Here is an 18113-nt window from a genome sequence, read left to right as displayed (position 1 = left end):
GTTGCCCAGGCTGGAGTATAATGGGGTGATCTCAGCTCACTGCAACCTCCGCCTCCTGGGTTCAAGCAATTCTCCTGCCTCAACTTCACAAGTAGCTGGGATTACAGGCATGCGCCACCACTCCCGGCTAATTTTGTATATATATTTTTTGAGACGGAGTTTCACTCTTGTTGCCCAGGCTGGAGTGCAGTGGCATGATCTTGGCTCACTGCAACTTCCGTCTCCTGGGTTCAAGTGATTCTCCTGCCTCAGCTTCCCAAGTAGCTGGGATTATAGGCACTTGCCACCACGCCTAGCTAATTTTTTATTTTTGGTAGAGACGGGGTTGTACTATGTTGGCCAGGCTGGTGTCAAACTCCTAACCTCAGGTGATCCACCCGCCTTGGCCTCCCAAAGTGCTGGGATTACAGGTGTGAGCCACCATGCCCAGCCTAATTTTGTATTTTTGGTAGAGACAGGGTTTCAACATGTTGGTCAGGCTGGTCTCGAACTCCTGGCCTCAAGTGATCTGCCTGCCTTGACCTCCCAAAGTGCTGGGATTACAGGCGTGAGCCACCGGGCCTGGCCCAAGCCTCCAGCTTCTGATGGCCCCTCGTTCCAGGCCCCGGCGTCTGCCTCATTTGGGGTGCTGCATTCTTCAAGGGTCCTCTCAGTCAAGTCCCATTTGCGGGGTCCGCTCTGGTCTCCCGGAATCAGGGCAGATTTACCCTCCAACAAAGCTTTGCTGCTTACCTCACTGCACTCCTTGAGCTCACTGTACAGTAGGCAGCCCAGGCTCCCAGCTCTGGCCTGAGCCACCTGGGGCAGGAATCCTCTGGGTTGAGGCCATGCGGCGAAGGAGTTGTAGGCGTGGTTTGGCCCTCAGGCCTGCCTGAGTTTGAACCCCAGCCCTGCCACCTACCAACTATTGGTCACTTACCTCTTTGTAAAGGACTTGGCAGAGAATAAATACTTCTAAAACACATAAAAATAAACCAGGCATCTGTCCCACCGCCCCGGGGGACACACATTCAGCTTCATAAGGGGAAGTCTTCCTCCCCTCATATGGCTGGAAGCACCTCAAAACTGAGGCAGGGGCGGATCCCAACCCCTCCATTGCATCATTCTGAGGCTTTGAAACCTCAGCTGCAACAGAGCCGGAAAGAGGGGCTTTATAACATCCTGTCACCCTTGGGGTCGGGGGCAGCCAGAAGGCAGGGGTCTTTGAGTAGAGGGCAGCGTGGAGAAGCCCTGGAATGGAGCTAGGTGAGGCCAGGGCCAGCTCCATCCTGCCTGGTTGGCTCAGGGACTCCAGAGTGGGCGGCGGGCAGCTGTCATCTTCTCTTCTTTCCTCGCAACTATTTTTTCTTTTTTTTTTGAGATGGAGTCTTGATGTGTCACCCAGGCTAGAGTGCAATGGTGCGATCTCGGCTCACTGCAACTTCCATCTCCCAGGTTCAAGCGATTCTTCTGTTATTGGCCAGAAGGTCAGGGCGTGTTCACAGAATGACGGGTCCATGTCAAAAGGATAAGGAGACAGCTTGAAGGAGACCCCACTGGCCTAATCAGGGGCATTTTAAGCATCAAAATAAATGTGATAGTAATGGATTATAATCCACTGGCTAAAATATGAAACCATGAGTCCATATTAATATAAATGAAGGAAGAAAAACTTCTTTACAGAAAAAAAACAATATGACTTCACACTGATTCATCCAGTGTCCATGCAACACCACAGGGCTCTGCCTGGTTTTCCTTCCACGTCTGTGTCTCCCTTCTTTCCCAGGGAGAACCTTGGTTCCAAACAATATAGCTGTGCTTGTCCATTTGTGCTCTATCCTGAAACACTTGCAAAACAGTTTCAGAATTGCTACACTGATAACACTGCTCATAACAAACCCACTAAGAAAAGGTAGAGATTTATTTACAATTCTCTTTTTTTTTTTTTTTTTTCTGAGAAGGAGACTCGCTCTGTCACCCAGGCTGGAGTGCAATGGCACAGTCTCAGGCAGGAGGATCGCTTGAGTCCAGGAATTCAAGACCAGCCTTGGTAACATGGTGAAAACCCATCTCTACTAAAAATACAAATAATTAGCCAGACATGGTGGTGGGCACCTGTAGTCCGAGCTACTCTGGAGGCTGAGGTGGGAGGATTGCTTTGAGCCTGGATGGATCCTCGGCTCACTGCAACCTCTGCCTCCCGGGTTCAAGCGATTCTTGTGCCTCAGCCTTCCCAGTAGCTGGGATTACAGGCACATGCCACCACGCCAGGCTAATTTTTTGTATTTTTAGTAGAGATGAGGCTTCACCATCTTGGTCAGGCTGATCCCGAACTCCTGACCTCCAGTGATCCGCCCATCTCGGCCTCCCAAAGCTGGGATTATAGGCATGAGCCATCGCGTCCGGCCTACAAGTCTTATTGACCTTAGGATTTAAGTCCCACCTAAGGTGCCCAGGGTTTAAACCAGAAGAGGTACCTTCTGAGCTGGGCTTTGATGGGTGAATAAGAGTCTCCTGGGAGCAGAAAGAGGAGAACACCAGGCAGAGGAACCACAGGTGCAAAAGTCTGGGGTTGAAATGAGAGTTTGGTGTGGCCCCTTGCTGTGGCTGAAGCCCTAGCTTTGTTTAGAGTGAAGGGGATGACAAGGGATGAGAATGGGGGCTGCTTGTAGGGGCAGGTGGAGGTGGTGGATTGCAAGGGCCTTGAATGCCAGGTGAGGAGTTTGGGATTGAAGGAGCAGGAGGCAGGGCATCACAAGAGGCATCAGGGTTTAGGAAAAGACGGAGAGTCATTGGCAAATTGGTGAAGAGGGGCCAGCATCTGGTGCCATGAGACTCAGTGCCTGAGCCAGCAGGACGGCTTTGGCACTTCTCCTCCAGGCACCTCACTTTTACGGATGATGAAACATGGGCACCACTCTGGGAGGTGAGGAGCGCCTCTGCCTGGCCACTCCGTCTGGGAAGGGAGGAGCGCCTCTGCCCGGCCGCCCCGTCTGGGAGGTGAGGAGCACCTCTGCCCGGCCGCCACCCCGTCTGGGAGGAAGTGAGGAGCACCTCTGCCCGGCCGCCACCCCGTCTGGGAGGAAGTGAGGAGCGCCTCTGCCCGGCTGCCCCATCTGGGAAGTGAGGAGCGCCTCTGCCCGGCTGCCACCCCGTATGGGAAGCGAGGAGCGCCTCTGCCCGGCCGCCCCGTCTGGGAGGTGAGGAGTCCTCTGCCTGGCCACCCCGTCTGGGTAGTGAGGAGCGCCTCTGCCCGGCCACCCCGTCTGGGAAGTGAGGAGCGCCTCTGCCTGGCTGCCACCCCGTCTGGGAGGAAGTGAGGAGCGCCTCTGCCCGGCTGCCACCCCGTATAGGAAGTGAGGAGCGCCTCTGCCCGGCCGCCCCGTCTGGGAGGTGAGGAGTGCCTCTGTCCGGCTGCCACCCCGTCTGGGAGGAAGTGAGGAGCACCTCTGCCCGGCTGCCCCGTCTGGGAGATGAGGAGCACCTCTGCCCGGCCGCCCCGTCTGGGAGGTGAGGAGTGCCTCTGCCTGGCCGCCACCCCATCTGGGAGGAAGTGAGGAGCGCCTCTGCCCGGCTGCCCCATCTGGGAAGTGAGGAGCGCCTCTGCCCGGCCGCCACCCCATATGGGAAGTGAGGAGCGCCTCTGCCTGACCACTCCGTCTGGGAGGTGAGGAGCGCCTCTGCCCGGCCGCCCCGTCTGGGAGGTGAGGAGTGCCTCTGCCCGGCCGTCACCCCGTCTGGGAGGAAGTGTGGAGCACCTCTGCCCGGCTGCCCCGTCTGGGAGATGAGGAGCACCTCTGCCCGGCCGCCCCCTCTGGGAAGTGAGGAGCGCCTCTGCCTGGCCGCCACCCCGTCTGGGAGGAAGTGGGGAGCGCCTCTGCCTGGCTGCCCCATCTGGGAAGGGAGGAGCGCCTCTGCCCAGCCGCCACACCGTCTGGGAAGTGAGGAGCGCCTCTGCCCGGCCGCCCCCTCTGGGAGGTGAGGAGCGCCTCTGCCCAGCCGCCCCCTCTGGGAGGTGAGGAGCGCCTCTGCCCGGCCGCCCCGTCTGGGAGGTGAGGAGCACCTCTGCCCGGCTGCCACCCGGTCTGGGAGGAAGTGAGGAGCGCCTCTGCCCGGGCGGCCCTGTCTGGGAAGTGAGGAGCACCTCTGCCCGGGCAGCCCCGTCTGGGAAGCGAGGAGCGCCTCTGCCCGGGCGGCCCCTTCTGGGAAACGAGGAGCGCCTCTGCCCGGGCGGCCCCATCGGGGAAGTGAGGAGCGCCTCTGCCCGGCCGCCCCGTCTGGGAGGAGAGGAGCGCCTCTGCCCGGGCGGCCCCGTCTGGGAAGCGAGGAGCGCCTCTGCCCGGCCGCCCTGTCTGGGACGTGAGGAGCGCCTCTGCCCGGCTGCCCTGTCTGGGAGGTGTACCCAACAGCTCCAAAGAGACAGCGACCATCGGGAGCGGGCCATGAGGACGATGGCGGTTTTGTTGAAGAGAAGGGGAGGAAGTGTGGGGAAAGGAAGGAGAGATCAGATTGTTGCTGTGTCTGTGTAGAATGGGGTGGGCATAGGAGACTCCATTTTGTTCTGACTAGGAGAAATTCTTCTGCCTTGGGGTGCTGTTGATCTATGGCCTTTCCCCCAGCCCCATGCTCTCTGAAACATATGCTGTGTCAACTTAGGGTTAAATGGATTAAGGGCGGTGCAAGATGTGCTTTGTTAAACAGATGCTTGAAGGCAGCATGCCCTTTAAGAGTCATCACCACTCCCTAATCTGAAGTACCCAGGGGCACAAACACTGCAGAAGGCCGCAGGGACCTCTGCCTAGGAAAACCAGAGACCTTTGTTCATGTTTATCTCCTGACCTTCTCTCCACTATTATCCTATGACCCTCCCATATCCCCCTCTCCGAGAAACACCCAAGAACGATCAATAAATACTTCATAAATTTAAAAAAAAAAAAAAAAAAAAAAAAAAAAAAAAAAAGAAACATGGGCACAAGGGGGCCCCACTCCCAGAGCTTCAGGGAGACTCCCCAAGGGCCATTCCTGGCACCTGGGGTCTGAGGTAGGGACCGAGCTGGCTCACAAGCCCTCCCTGTTCTGTGACATGTCTGTTTCCTGTTTCTCCCCCATCAGGAGCAGTTTCAGTCTCAACTTCAAAAGAACAAACACGCACTCAAAACAAAGGAAGACGGTCCTCGACTGCAGAGGAAGCAGGAAGCTGTCGGCCCAGCTCTGAGCCCAGCTGCTGGAGCCCCGAGCAGCGGCATGGAGTCCGTGGCCCTGTATAGCTTTCAGGCTACAGAGAGCGACGAGCTGGCCTTCAACAAGGGAGACACACTCAAGGTAGGGGGACTGGAGCCTGCTGAGTTGGCCCCACACGGGGTGGGGGTGGATTTAGGCACCGGGGGCCTGGGACTGTCCCAAGCAGACTGTGGCCCCTGGAAGACAGGCCCAGCCTCTCCAGTTATTGGCTGTGTGACTCTGGACAAGCCACCTTTTCCCTCGGAGCCTCAGATTCTCCATCTAGGAAATGGGGAGATAACTAATGACCCTCCTTTGGGGCTGTTGTGAGGATTCGATGAGATATTACCACAGTGTCTGGCAGGAGTTAGTTCAACCCCCAGTTTTCCAGGAAAATGTTTGAAGAGAAAATTGTTGAGAGAGGGAGAGAATGAGAGCTAGAGAGAGAGACAGAGTATGGGAATGGAGAACAGAGCGAGAAAGAGGGAGAGAGAGAAGGTCTTAGGAAAGAAATAAGTACACATGCTAACCTAGTAGGGCTAAAATAGCTATGATGAAAGTGTCAAGGATGAGCTTCCCAGTAGTGTGGAGAAAAGGGAAAATAGAGTCATACCACAGTTCATTTCTCCTTGTCTGGGCCGCTTTTGACAAATGTTGCAGCCTTCCAAGACAGTCTAGACAGATGGGCCTGTGGAATGTGTCTCTGGAAATGTCCTTGCTTAAAAGTTTGCATATGAAAGCCATGCCCAGGATTCTGGGAGTGGCCATGCCAAGATGTGTGCACTGGAACTGCCAGTAAACCACACTAGGGAAGTAACTGCCCTTCCCTGGGCCTCAGTTTCCCCACTGGAGCAATGGGCGTTAGACTGGATGCTCCTCTGCGCTGAGCCCTGGGCGCTGCTCTTGGCCACAAGCTTCAAGCACAAGACGGGAGAGCTCCCTGTGCCATCACCCTGCTATAGCCAGGCCCCAAACTCAGCAGCACACCTCATGTACCATTTAAGCAATGGGGACTGGCACCCCCATTTCACAGGTGACTAAACTGAGGCACAGGGAGGCAACATGACCTGCTCGGTATGGAGTCAGTTTTGAACCTGTGTCCCTTTGGCTGTGGAACCTGCACTTGGTCTGAACAGGCTGGGCTGGGGGTTGGGGTCCAGAGGAGGAGGATCAATTCCTCCTTCTCTATGCTGGGGTGCTGGCACCTGGGGTCACTGCAGTGCTGGCTGTTGGCCTCGTGGCCAGATGGAGACAGGGCCAGGCTGAGCACTGGGGCTGTGAGCCCAAGGCATGACCCTCTGCGGGGATCCAAGTCTTGGTTTCTCATCTGAGAGCACTTCGAGGTCTCTAGACCCAAGTGTGGTGTTGGGAGGGAGTGGGGCAGTGATGAAACAGGAATGGGGTGCGCGGGAGGCGTTGAGCCAGGCTTGGAGGGATCAAGTGGCTGCGGTGGAAGCTGAGCTCCGCGACCATCCTGTCCTCTTGTCTAGCAAGTGTTTTCCAGCACTCCCTGTGGGCCAGCCCCTGCCACAGCACTGCCTGCCTACAGATTGAGTCCAGCCTGGGAGAGTGGGCAATGAAGCCCGTTATTCAAATCTGAACTTTGGTCTTGGATGAAAACTCTGGCTCATGGACTCACTCTGGACAAATGGCCCCAAACATCACCTCCCTGGGACAAAGCCTCCCTCCCTGATGGGCCAGGCATTTCTGGGTGCACGCACCCCCCTGCTGTTGCCAGCTGGAGGGGCATGTGGTTAGTGGCTTCACTCCCATCTCTGCATGAGCAGCCTGGATGATGAGACCCAGACTCAGGAAGCCCATGTCACCTTGACATCTCCATGGGAAAGGGCGACGGTCCAGACCCAACACAGCCAGCCCTGGGCTCCCCGAACCTACTTTCTGCAGCCTGTCATTGTCTTGTCGGCAACTCTGGCAAAACCTACCTGAAGCCCCTCCTCCAGCCCAGGCCTCCATTGTCACTTACCTGGGCTTGCGTGGTGGCTCCCAAGGTCTCCCCGCGACACCCTCTGCTCCCCAGCCCAATCTCCACGCAGTGGCCGTGACTCAGAGCCTGGTCCTCCCCCGCACATCTTGTGACATCTGCTCCTCCCTCCCTCAGCTCCAGACACCCTGGCCTCCTTTCTGTTTCAAGGACAGAGCTTGGCCCCACCTCAGAGCCTTGGCACTGGCTGTTCCGTCCGCCTTGGACACTGTTCCCCACATTTTCTTACCGCTGGTTCCTTCTTGTAATTCGGGTCTCAGCTTCCATGTCACTTCTTCAGAGAGGCCTTTCTGGACCACCCCACCTGTCCCGTGTTGACAATCTCCCTGTCCCCACCCAACCAGACATTCTCCATCTGTCACCTGATGTCCATTTTTCGCAGCGCTTACTGCTCCATTAAACTACCTTGCTTATTTGTTTCTTCCCTTGTTTATGGTCTGTCTCTGCCTACTAGAATGTGAGCTTCTTGTTCCCTGCTCCGTTGTGGGGTGCCTGTCACACAGTAGGTGCTCAGTAAACAACTGTCAAGCAGCATCTGCATCGGGCTGGGATGGTAAAGTGGGGTGGCAGCCTGGGTCGAGGGCACCATGGGGGCAAAGGCTCAGGGGCAGGCCGAGTTCTGCCTTTCACCTTGAGCAGTGATACTCCTCCAGGGAGGAGTTGGCCTCTCTCCCTTGTGAGAATTCCCGGGTCTCAGAGGGTCTGGGGCTTTCAAACAATGTTCACAGTAAGAAATCAGTGAACGTGAGGTCAAGAGATCGAGACCAGCCTGGCCAACATGGTGAAACCCCATCTCTACTAAAAATACAAAAATTAGCTGGGCGTGGTGGCACACACCTGTAGTCCCAGCTACTTGGGAGGCTGAGGCAGGAGAATCGCTTGAACCCAGGAGGCAGAGGTTGCAGTGAGCTGAGATTGCGCCACTGCACTCCAGCCTGGTGACAGAGTAAGACTCCATCTCAAAAAGAAAAAAAAAAAGAAAAAAGAGAAAGAAATCCGCTAATGTAACCAATGGGACATCCCTGAGTCCTCTGAGTGCAGACGACAAGGAGACAAAACGAAGCAGGGACTGCATGAGATATATTCCACCCAATGTCCGCACTGCTGCATGCAGGGCAGGCCATAAATGCACCCATTGGACAGACGAGGGAGGACACTGAGGCCAAGACCACAGAGAGAGTCAGAAGCAGACAGAATGTTCTGGAGCCCCAGGCTTCAGGGCATCCTCCTGGAATCCATGGCTGTGGTATGTGGCCTACAGGCCCTCATTTTCTCCTTAGGTTGGGGGAGATGTTTTGTTTTTTTAAGACGGAGTCTCACTCTGTTGCCCAGGCTGGAGTGCAATGGCGCGATCTTGGCTCACTGCAGCCTCTAGCTCCCGGGTTCAAGTGATTCTCCTGCCTCAGCCTCCTGAGAAAGTTGGGATTATGGGAGTGTGCCACCATACTTGGCTTTTTTTTTTTTTTTTGTATTTTTAGTAGAGACGGGGTTTCACCATGTTGGCCAGGCTAGTCTTGAACTCCTGACCTCAGGCGGTCCACCCTCTTCAGCCTCCCAAAGTGCTGGGATTACAGGCGTGAAACACCGCGCCCGGCCTGTTTTGTTTTGTGTTGAGCGAAAGTTTTCCTGAGTCAGCCACCTGCTTCCGTTCGCCCCTGGGTGTGCTGACCTGGCCCAGGCTGCAGGGGCAGGAAGGAAGGGGCTCAGCCAGCCTGGCCTGGTGGACAAAGCAGGGGTGGAGATGGGGGTGCAGAGGCCACCTGTGAGGGTGGGGCCTCAGGCCTGGGCCCTAGGAGGCCAATCCCAGCTACTCTTGGCAAAATGTCACTGCTGGAGTTGGTGCCCCTGTATTGGCCTGCCCTGGGCCTTTGGTACCCCATGCCCAATTTTTTCTCTCAAGTACCCCTGAAGGATTGAGCTGACATTGGAACCTGCTCCAGGACTGACAGGAGAGATGTCCCCTCACAGGAGAGATGTCCCCTCAACATGGGGTCCAGTGACAAAGAGGACTGGAGGCAAAAATTGGTGGGCCAGGACCCCCTTGACCAGCGAGCCAAAAACCCCAGGCCTCAGAGTCCTGGCTGACCAAACAGACTCTACCTCTCCCCTGCTGTGTGGCCTTGGCCAAGTCACTTCCCCTCTGGGCCTCAGTTTTGTTATCTGTAAAATAGCATTTGGTGATGTTGACCTTGGGGGCTATATGAGAATCAGGGGGACACACGGAAGGTGTGCCCAGGGAATGGAGGCAGGACCCCCGGCCTCATGCTGTGCCCCTCCCAGGCCCGGCCCCGCCCCACCTTGATCGCTTGGTTGCTCCCCCTCAGGGACTCCCACCCCCGCTCCGGCTATTTCAGTTCCTCCGGGCCCACCTGTGGGGTGATGGGGGCCTCACGGGCTCGGAAGAGGAGCCCGTGTGACCGAGCAGGCCATGCCAGGGCTGAGAACCAGTCTGTCTCAGACCAAAGGCCCCCTTATCTGCTCCCCAGAGCCTGACGTCCCCCCACTGAATTGTCACCCCTGAGCTGTTTAAATGAGAGGGACCCTAGGTGACCACTGGCGGCTGTGCTCACGCTGGGCCCCCCGACCTTCACCCCAAGGCTCAGTGCATGGCATGTAGGTGCTGTGGGCCCCCCAAACTCGGGGGCACAACCCAGGAAGGAACTCAGGTCCCCCGTTCTGCTCCTGCAAACCCCATGGTCCGCAGGGCTCCTGGTGTCGGAGCCTGAGAATCCAGCTCCAGCCACCCCAAGCCTCCTACGAGTCCCCGACTGTGCCTCCCTTGGAGTCTGTGAATCACCTGAGGATGGGCTGTCCTGGGGCCAGGGGATGGGCAGCACTGAAGAACGAAGGGTTCTAATTCAGCCCTTGTGACCGTGGGCAAGTCCGTCCCAGGCCCCCAGCCCTTCTCTGTGAGTAGGCACAGAAGCTGGTGCAGGCGAAGCCCACCTGGGGCCTGGCATGCAGTGGGGCCTCCGGGGGTAACAGTTGTTCCTTCTCGGTGACTGAGTGGCTTTGTGTCTCCTGCCCACAGATCCTGAACATGGAGGATGACCAGAACTGGTACAAGGCCGAGCTCCGGGGTGTCGAGGGGTTTATTCCCAAGAACTACATCCGCGTCAAGCCCCATCCGTGAGTGGACACCCCCCATCCCGTCCCCGTGGCTCTGTCTCTCCTGGCCCTGGGACCCCCTCACTCCTGGGCCTCTGTCCCTCCGTCTGGGGCCCCCAGGCTCCACAGAGGCCACCAGCCTGTGCAGGCATAGGAGACAGTTCTGAGGACTTACCCACAGTGGGGGCAGAGTTAGGGCAAGCCCAGGCTTCGACACTGAGGACCTGAGCCACTGGAGAATGTCCAGGAGGTCCCCGAGAGAGGACAAGGCCCTGGGCTTTCAGCTGGCTGCGCCACTGGCTGCTGTGTGGCCTTAGGCAGGTCCCTGCCCTCTGTTCCTCAGTTTTCCTATCTATAACTCAAGGAGGGCAGACGCTCCAATCTGTTCAGGGTGGAGGGTTCTAGAGCTCTTGCTGAGAGCTGGCCCGGCCCTGGGTGGCGACTGGGAGAGGGCTGGGCAGGAAGCAGACCCGGTAGGCCCTGCCTTTGGGGTCTGGGGGGGAATTGGACATTGGCAGAGCAGAGTCTGGGACCCGGGTGGAGCAAGAACTGGGCCTGGGGCCCAGCTATCCTGGGGCCTGGGACCTACCAGCCTAGGGATGTCCCAGGTTGGGCTCTGGGCAGGTGGCAGCCAACACTGCTGCCCTGAGAATGGCTGGGGCAGGGCCCAACCTCAGAACAGGCATGGGGCCCAAGAAATCTATGCAAACCAACTGGATATGCTTTAAATGACAGCTGAGGCAGCCCCAAGATACAGCCACTTAGTCATGCACTAAACACTGGCCACAATTCCAGGGGGCCCAGCCCGGATGATGCTGGAGACACAAGGGGTCAGAGCAGCTGTGTTCTGGGGGAGAAAGAGGACATGAAGGACATACTACATGGGAAGACAGTGAGCATTAAGGTGATTTCTCAGGGAAGGCTTCTCAGAAGAGGTGGCAATGAGTGAGGTTTTGAAGGATGTGTAGGAGTTGGTTAAGTAGAAAAAGAGAAAGGCATCCCTGGGAGAGGGTCAGGATGAGCAAAGGGAGAGCAATGACAGAGAATTTGTGGCGTGTGGGACTGGCAGGAGGACCCCAAATGCCAAGCCATGTGAGGAGCCATGGAGGTGTTATGGTAGGACTCAGTCAGATATGGAGACAGGTGACAGGGCCAAGCAGGCTGGAGGGACAGTTTGGGAGCTGAGATGCGTGTGTGGCTGTGCAGTGGGAAGGGAAGGAGGTGCAGGGCCAGGGTGGGGCATGAGAGGTATTTCCTCTTTATCTCTCTTTAAGTTAGTTCCAAAGCTGCCACCACCTCCAGCTTCCTGCGCTGGGCGAGGCCCCCTCCGACCCAGGTCCTCAGCCACCTGCCCGGGCTCCAGGCACTCCCAGCCTCCCCCACAGAGGCTGCAGCTTCCAGTAGTCATCTGGGGCTGCAGCCTGGGTTCCAGGCCCCACTATGTCTCGTGTGGTTGTTGACATTGGGCAGGTTTCTGTGCTCTTTCTGTCAATTAAGGGGGAGAGGGAGGGGGGTGCGTGAAGAGGGAGAGAGACGAGAGAATCCGACCCAGGGCCACAAGCTGGAGCCAGTGCCCCAGGCCCCTGCAAGCCAATGGGCACATCTAGACATGCCAGAGGGCATGAACGGGAGAAATCCCCCTGGGCCAAGCTGTCAGGGAGGGGCCTTCAGGTGGAGGAAATGGCCTGGCAATGGCTGGAAGGCTGGCTGGCCTACAGCTGCTGAGAGGGTTGCATTTGCTCAGGCAGGGGAGAAAAGATGACAAAAGATCGCAGTGCCAGGCCAGGCCTGTCGGGGGGATGCCAGTGGTCGAGGCAAGACTCTAGCAGGGCAGTTGGGAGCCATGGAGGGTTTCAGCCTCCCATGCCTCTGGGGTAATCTCTGGCCATTTGTGTCTGGGACACAGCAGGGATGGGGTCAGGCCCCTGAGTAACCTGCCTGAAGTGATGCCCAGGTGTGTCCTCGACTAACCTCAGCACCTGCTTTGCTCCCTGAAATGTCTATGGGGAAACTCCAGCTCCACACCTGACTCAGCCCATAAAGGCCCCAGGGTGTGGGGGCAGAGAGGGAGGGCTGGGGCCTCAGAAATTCAGAGGTAGGCCTCGTGACTATGCCAGGCCCACTCCTTCCCTGGGCACCCCCTCTCACCCCTGCCAACCCCAGGAGCCCCTGGGGGAGGCACAATGTACGCCAAGTGCTCCAGAGCCAGCCTCATCGGCAGGGGCCACAGCAGCACGTGACCCAGCCTCACGGCCCATGGGAGTCAGGGATGGCTTCCTAGAGGAAGGGTGTGGCCCGCTGGGCCTGGAAGTTCAAGTGGATATCTGCCAGGGAAGGCAGAGACAAGCCTGGCAGGGGGATGTGTGGGGGGAGCAGCAAACACCCGCGTACAAGCAGCTCATGCATCCTCTCAAGGCCCTAGGAGCTGAGCACCACCATCGCCATCTTTGAGATGAGCAGACAGAGGCACAGAGAGGTTGAGTGCCCCTCCAGGATCTCACAGCTGGCACGAGGTGGAGCGGGACTGCAGCCGTGTGGCCTGGCCCTGGGCTGGGACACCCTGGAGGACAGCGGGGAAGCTCAGAAGAACAGCTGTGGGACTGGGAGAGTCCCAGGCCATGCACTTGCTATGTCATCTGGTGGGGTGTGGGGGCGTCTCTGCCCCTATCTGGGCCTCAGTTTCCACAGAAGTAATACAGGAATGATGCGAGATGGCCACAAATGGAGTGACACTGGTATGGGGGAAGGAGCCGGGCCCTGGGGGTTTCAGGAAGTGCTTTCTTCTTGCCTCCATCTGTCAAGCCATGGTGGGGGCAGGGCTGGCAGGGGACGTGGGAGACTCCTGGGAGGGTGTGATTGCGACGCTCTCTGAGGGCAACAGCCACCCACGCACTGATGCCGCCTGAGGAGTTTTGTGGGTTCTTCGAAGAAACCTGCCCCCTCAGGAAACTCCCGCCCTGGGCCACGCTGGGCACTGTTCCAGGACGGAGCTGGGGGCTTTCTGCAGCTCCCCTCCCTGGTAACCCCAACCCTGGGCCCCCTATGTTCCCCTCCTGCTGCAGCCTGTGGCATTCACCTCTGGCCTTGAGACACCCAGGCTGGCTGGGCACCTGCCTTCAGGTCTCCAAACCCCAGGAGACCCAGGCTGAGCTCTCCGGATGGTTGCCCTGAGCCCTATACCCAGCGGCTACCTTCCCCACGCCCCCTCCCAGGAGGAAACTCGCTGGGACAGGGGCTGAGGGGCCCCCATTCGTTTGGGGGCAGCAGTGGTCTAGAATCTCATGTCTAGGAGTTCAGGTTTCTCCGGAAGCCGTCCCTGAGACACAAGCCTGATAACAAGGAATTTATATAACAGTGGCGAAGAGGACAGGGAAGAGGGGGAGCCAGTGGGGCACACTGTTGGTGTCATCGCTGCTGGGGGCAACCGGAGCTCCATCTGGCTGGGGACAAGGGCCAGCTGGAGATAGTGCAGAATGCGCACCTAGGAGTCATCCCTCCGGAGGGCCAGGCGCTGGGGCGTCTACCCCTCTGCTCCATCAGTCACCACTGGGAGTCAGACTGTTCCTGGGAGCCTCAGCCTGCCCTGAACCCAGGCCAAATATGTCAATCACCAGAAAAAAAGCCCCGAGGTCTGTACTGAGCAGCCTTCATCCTGCCAAGGCCGGCGCCGGGACATGGCCAGGACACTAGCGGCATGTGCAGCACCGCACGCCTTCTGCACTCAGCCCCGAGGGCTCATCAACATCCGAAACAACAGGAAGAGCCCCGCCTGGCTTCCACCACCTGTGCCAAGCTCAGTCTGACTCAGGGAGAGGAGCATTTATGGAAGAAGTGAAGGGGAACATTCTGTCATGGTCCCACCATGAGACCTCTGGCTGCTCTGGGCCTCAGTTTCCCCATCTGAACAATAAAGGGGTCAGAGCCAAAGCTGGGCTAAAACACTGGAGTTAGGAAAGCCAGCCAGAGACCACACAGACCCTCCGATGGTGGGTGTTCTAGTCCTGCAGGCTGCTGTCACGGAATGCCATCCATTGGGTAGCTTATGAACAACAGACATTTGTTGCTCACTGTTCCGGAGGCTGAAGTTCAAAATCAAGGTGCTGGCAGATTCGTGTCTGATGAGGCTACTTCCTGGTTCATAGACGGCTGTGTCTTTTAGCTGTGTCCTCACATGGCAGAGAGACAAGTGAGCTTTCTGGGGTCTCTTTCATAAGGGCACCAATCTCATTCATGGGGGCTGCTAATCACCTCCCAATGACCCCACCTTTAACTGCTGTTGTATGGGGGATTAGGTTTCAATATTTGAATTTTGGGGGACACAAAGTCAGCCTATAGCAGTGGCAAATTCCTGAAGAGGCCAGGGGCTACCAGGAGCTATCAGGAGCCACACAGCAAGATCAGCAGGACTGGAAAAGGAGTTTCACTCCCAGACCCTGGGGATCTTGCAAGAGTCTAAGCATTTACCAGGCACCTTCTGCATACCCAGTTCTGTTTGGTCAGCAGCAAAAGGAACTTGTGCCTGCGAAAAAAATTCAGGTGGCCTGAGACTGTGGAATGGGTATTTCCAGATCAAAGCTACTATTATTTTTGTCATGTTTTTATATTTTCGACTTAAAAAGTTTTTTTTTTTTTGCCGGGTGAGGTGGCTCACGCCTGTAATCCCAGTACTTTGGGAGGCTGAGGTGGGCGGATCACGAGGTCAGGAGATCAAAACCATCCTGGCTAACATGGTGAAACCCTGTCTCTACTAAAAAAAAAAAAAAAAAAAAAAAAAAAAAAAAAAAAAAATTAGCCGGGGCGGTGGCACACACCTGTAGTCCCAGCTACTCGGGAGGCTGAGACAGGAGAATCACTTGAACCCAGGAGGCGGAGGTTGCACTGAGCCGAGATCATGCCACCGCACTCTAGCCTGGACGGCAGAACAAGACTCTATTTCAAAAAAAAGTGTTTTGTTTGTTTGTTTGTTTGTTTTTGAGACGGAGTCTTGCTCTGTCACCCAGGCTGGAGGACAGTGGTGTGATCTCGGCTCACTGCAAGCTCCGCCTCCCGGGTTCATGCCATTCTCCTGCCTCAGCCTCCCCAGCAGCTGGGACTACAGGTGCATGCCGCCACGCTTGGCTAATTTTTTTGTATTTTTAGTAGAGACGGGGTTTCACCGTGTTAGCCAGGATGGTCTCGATCTGCTGACCTCGTGATCCGCCCGCCTTGGCCTCCTAAAGTGCTGGGATTACAGGCGTGAGCCACCACGCCCGGCCAGAAGTATTTTTTTAAGGAACGGGGGTGGGAGGGGGGTTCTCTATTCCCCAGGCTGGTCTCAAAGTCTTGGCCTCAAGTGATCCTCCCATCTCAGCCTCCCGAGTAGCTGGACTACGGTCATGCACCACCCAGCCTGATTTATTTTTTGACTTTAAAGAATCTACCATCTCAAAGGGAAAGTTAGACTGAGGTTGGCTGGGTTGTGGCTCACTGGAGTGTGACTTTTCTGTTTCCATAAGGGTGTGTGTTTGCTGGCATGGTAGGAGAGGCTGGCCTCAGGAGCTAAAATGCTGGGATTGTGTTCCAGCTCCTGCCTGCCTCTGCTGTGTGACTGCGGGTGTATTGCTTCACGTCTCTGTGCCTCAGTTTTCCCATCTGTAAAATGGGTGCAATCACATCTCTCTTGTCTCAGACCTTGAACACCTGGCACCGGGTGGGAGGCTGGCTGAAAGCCTGGTCTCACACTGCCTTCACCAGCTCCCTCTCTCCACAGGTGGTACTCGGGCAGGATTTCCCGGCAGCTGGCCGAAGAGATTCTGATGAAGCGGAACCATCTGGGAGCCTTCCTGATCCGGGAGAGCGAGAGCTCCCCAGGGGAGTTCTCTGTCTCTGTGAAGTGAGCTCTGGCCCTTGGGGGTGTGTGCAGAGGAGGGTGGGTGGGGGGTGGGCAGCATTTGAGCTGAGCCTTGGGGCCCGGGAGGGGCTCACAGAGTGAGGGTGGAAGAATGGCATCCCTGCAGAGGGAGCAGTCCGGGCAGAGGCCTGGACACAGGCGGTGGTCTGGGCACCCCAGGGTGCAGCCCAGAGCAGTGGGGTGTGTTGGGAAAGCAGGCTCAGGCCAGCTGTGCAAGGCCTCGAATGCCAGGCTGAAGGTCCAGGCTTCTATGAGCACAGGAGCCATCATAGGTTCTTCATCAAGAGAGGGCGGTGTCCAGGGTGGTGATGTGGCAAGGGACTGAGGGCAGGAGAGTGCTGAAATGCCCAGGGCGGGTGTCCAGGATGTGCTCCGCACAGGGTCCCACTCTATGTGATATAGTTGGGAAGATGCACCCTGAGGCCAGGCTGCCTGGGCTCAAATGCTGGTTCTGCCACTTCCTGGCTGTGACCTCGGGCAAGTCACTTACCTTCTCTGTGCCTGTTTCTTCACATGTAAAATAGGCTATTGCATGGAAGAAACAAGTTGGTATATTTAAAGCAATTAGAATAGTCCCTGGCATGGAGGCAGGATGACCGTGCTGGGGAACATTTGGCATTGTATTAGGGTGGCCCTCACCTGTGGTGTGGCAGCCGCTGGGCAGCACAGAATCCAATCCTAAAGGGCCACCCTGGGGTGATTGAGGAATCCAGGCTGGAAGGTAGCAGCAGGAATGGGTGGGGATAGACAGGGTCAGGCTCCTAGTTGGTCTCTGTCCTTCCTACTCTTAGGCCCTGGTAGAATCTAGACGCATTAATTCAAGGAATATTTATTGACTATGTGCCATGTGCCAGGATGCTCTAGGGGCTGGGGAAACCAAATGGGAAAAAAAAACAAAGTTGCTGCTGTCGTGGGTTTCAGTCTTTGTGAGTGAACAAGAAAACATGTTAACACAGAATGAACCAACGTGGTCAGGAAAGGGCTCTCTGAGGAGGTGGCATTGCAGCAAAGATCTGAACTAGGAGGTGGAGGCTTCCCAGGTGCCCAGGAATGAGGAGGACCTGGGAGGAGAGGCTTCTAGGCAGAGGGAATAGCATTTGCAAAGACCCTGAGGTGGGAATGCGCTTGGGGCGTGTAGGAACCCGGAGGAGGTGATGTGGCTGGAGCAGAGTAAGCGAAGGGCAGGGGCTGGAGTTCCACCCACATCCAGTGATCACAGAGGGCCTGAAAGGAGGTCGGGTTTTCTCTCAGAGCAGTAGGGAGCCATGGAGGGTCTTGAGCAGGGGAGAGATGTAACTGGACTCCATTTTTAGCAGATGACTCTGAGTGCTGTGAGGAGAAAGAACTGTTGGGGGAGAGCATGGTGGCAGGGAGGCCTGTGGGGAGCCAGGAGGTAGATGATGGCCTCTGGGACTGTACGGGTAGGGGCTGATGAGGGGACACAGAGAAATGGCTGGGCCCAGGCGTGGAGGTGTGCGGGGGGACCACCAGCAGTACCAGCTCTCAGGGCTGCTGTGGGCACAGAGCCCGGAATGGAGGAGGCGCTTACCATGCTAGCTCTTACTGCCACCAGCGGAGCTAGCACTGGGGTGGTAAAGAGGCCAGCTGGGAGGAAGGGATGAAGGAAGGGGTGGCCCCAGAGGAGGGCAGAGTGGCCTCTCATGATCTCCTAAAGGATGAAGAAGGCCAGGTGTGGTGGCTCACGCCTGTAATCCCAGCCCTTCGGGAGGCCAAGGCGGGTGGATCACTTGAGGTCAGGAGTTTGAGACCAGCCTGGCCATCATGCTGAAACCCCGTCTCTACTAAAAATACAAAAATCAGCCAGGCATGGTGGCGCATGCCTGTAATCTCAGCTACTCGGGAGGTTGAGACATGAGAATCATTTGAACCCGGGAGGCAGAGGCTGCAGTGAGC

General features: G+C 56.9%; 1 protein-coding gene across 1 annotated transcript; it reads left to right on the top strand.

The window, feature by feature from the left end:
• Positions 1-5022: 5022 nt before the first annotated feature.
• Positions 5023-16194, top strand: LOC134737552 (GRB2-related adapter protein-like). Its single transcript, XM_063656205.1, has 3 exons — positions 5023-5301; positions 10233-10330; positions 16059-16194. The coding sequence occupies exons 1-3, from the start codon at positions 5224-5226 to the stop codon at positions 16183-16185; spliced, it is 303 nt and encodes a 100-aa protein (XP_063512275.1). The 5' UTR covers positions 5023-5223; the 3' UTR covers positions 16186-16194.
• Positions 16195-18113: the final 1919 nt, after the last annotated feature.

This window comes from Pongo pygmaeus, chromosome 19 (genome assembly GCF_028885625.2).
Source record: "Pongo pygmaeus isolate AG05252 chromosome 19, NHGRI_mPonPyg2-v2.0_pri, whole genome shotgun sequence".
NCBI lineage: Eukaryota > Metazoa > Chordata > Mammalia > Primates > Hominidae > Pongo > Pongo pygmaeus.
This window is presented reverse-complemented; position numbering and strand designations above follow the sequence as displayed.

What these genes read in the sequence shown, in the direction of transcription:
- LOC134737552 (XM_063656205.1), top strand. Translation starts at nt 5,224, where the DNA reads ATGGAGTCCGTGGCCCTGTATAGCTTTCAGGCTACAGAGAGCGACGAG. An exon ending in ACAAGGGAGACACACTCAAG is followed by an intron (nt 5,302 to 10,232) that starts GTAGGGGGACTG and finishes TCCTGCCCACAG; the next exon opens with ATCCTGAACATGGAGGATGA. An exon ending in ATCCGCGTCAAGCCCCATCC is followed by an intron (nt 10,331 to 16,058) that starts GTGAGTGGACAC and finishes CTCTCTCCACAG; the next exon opens with GTGGTACTCGGGCAGGATTT.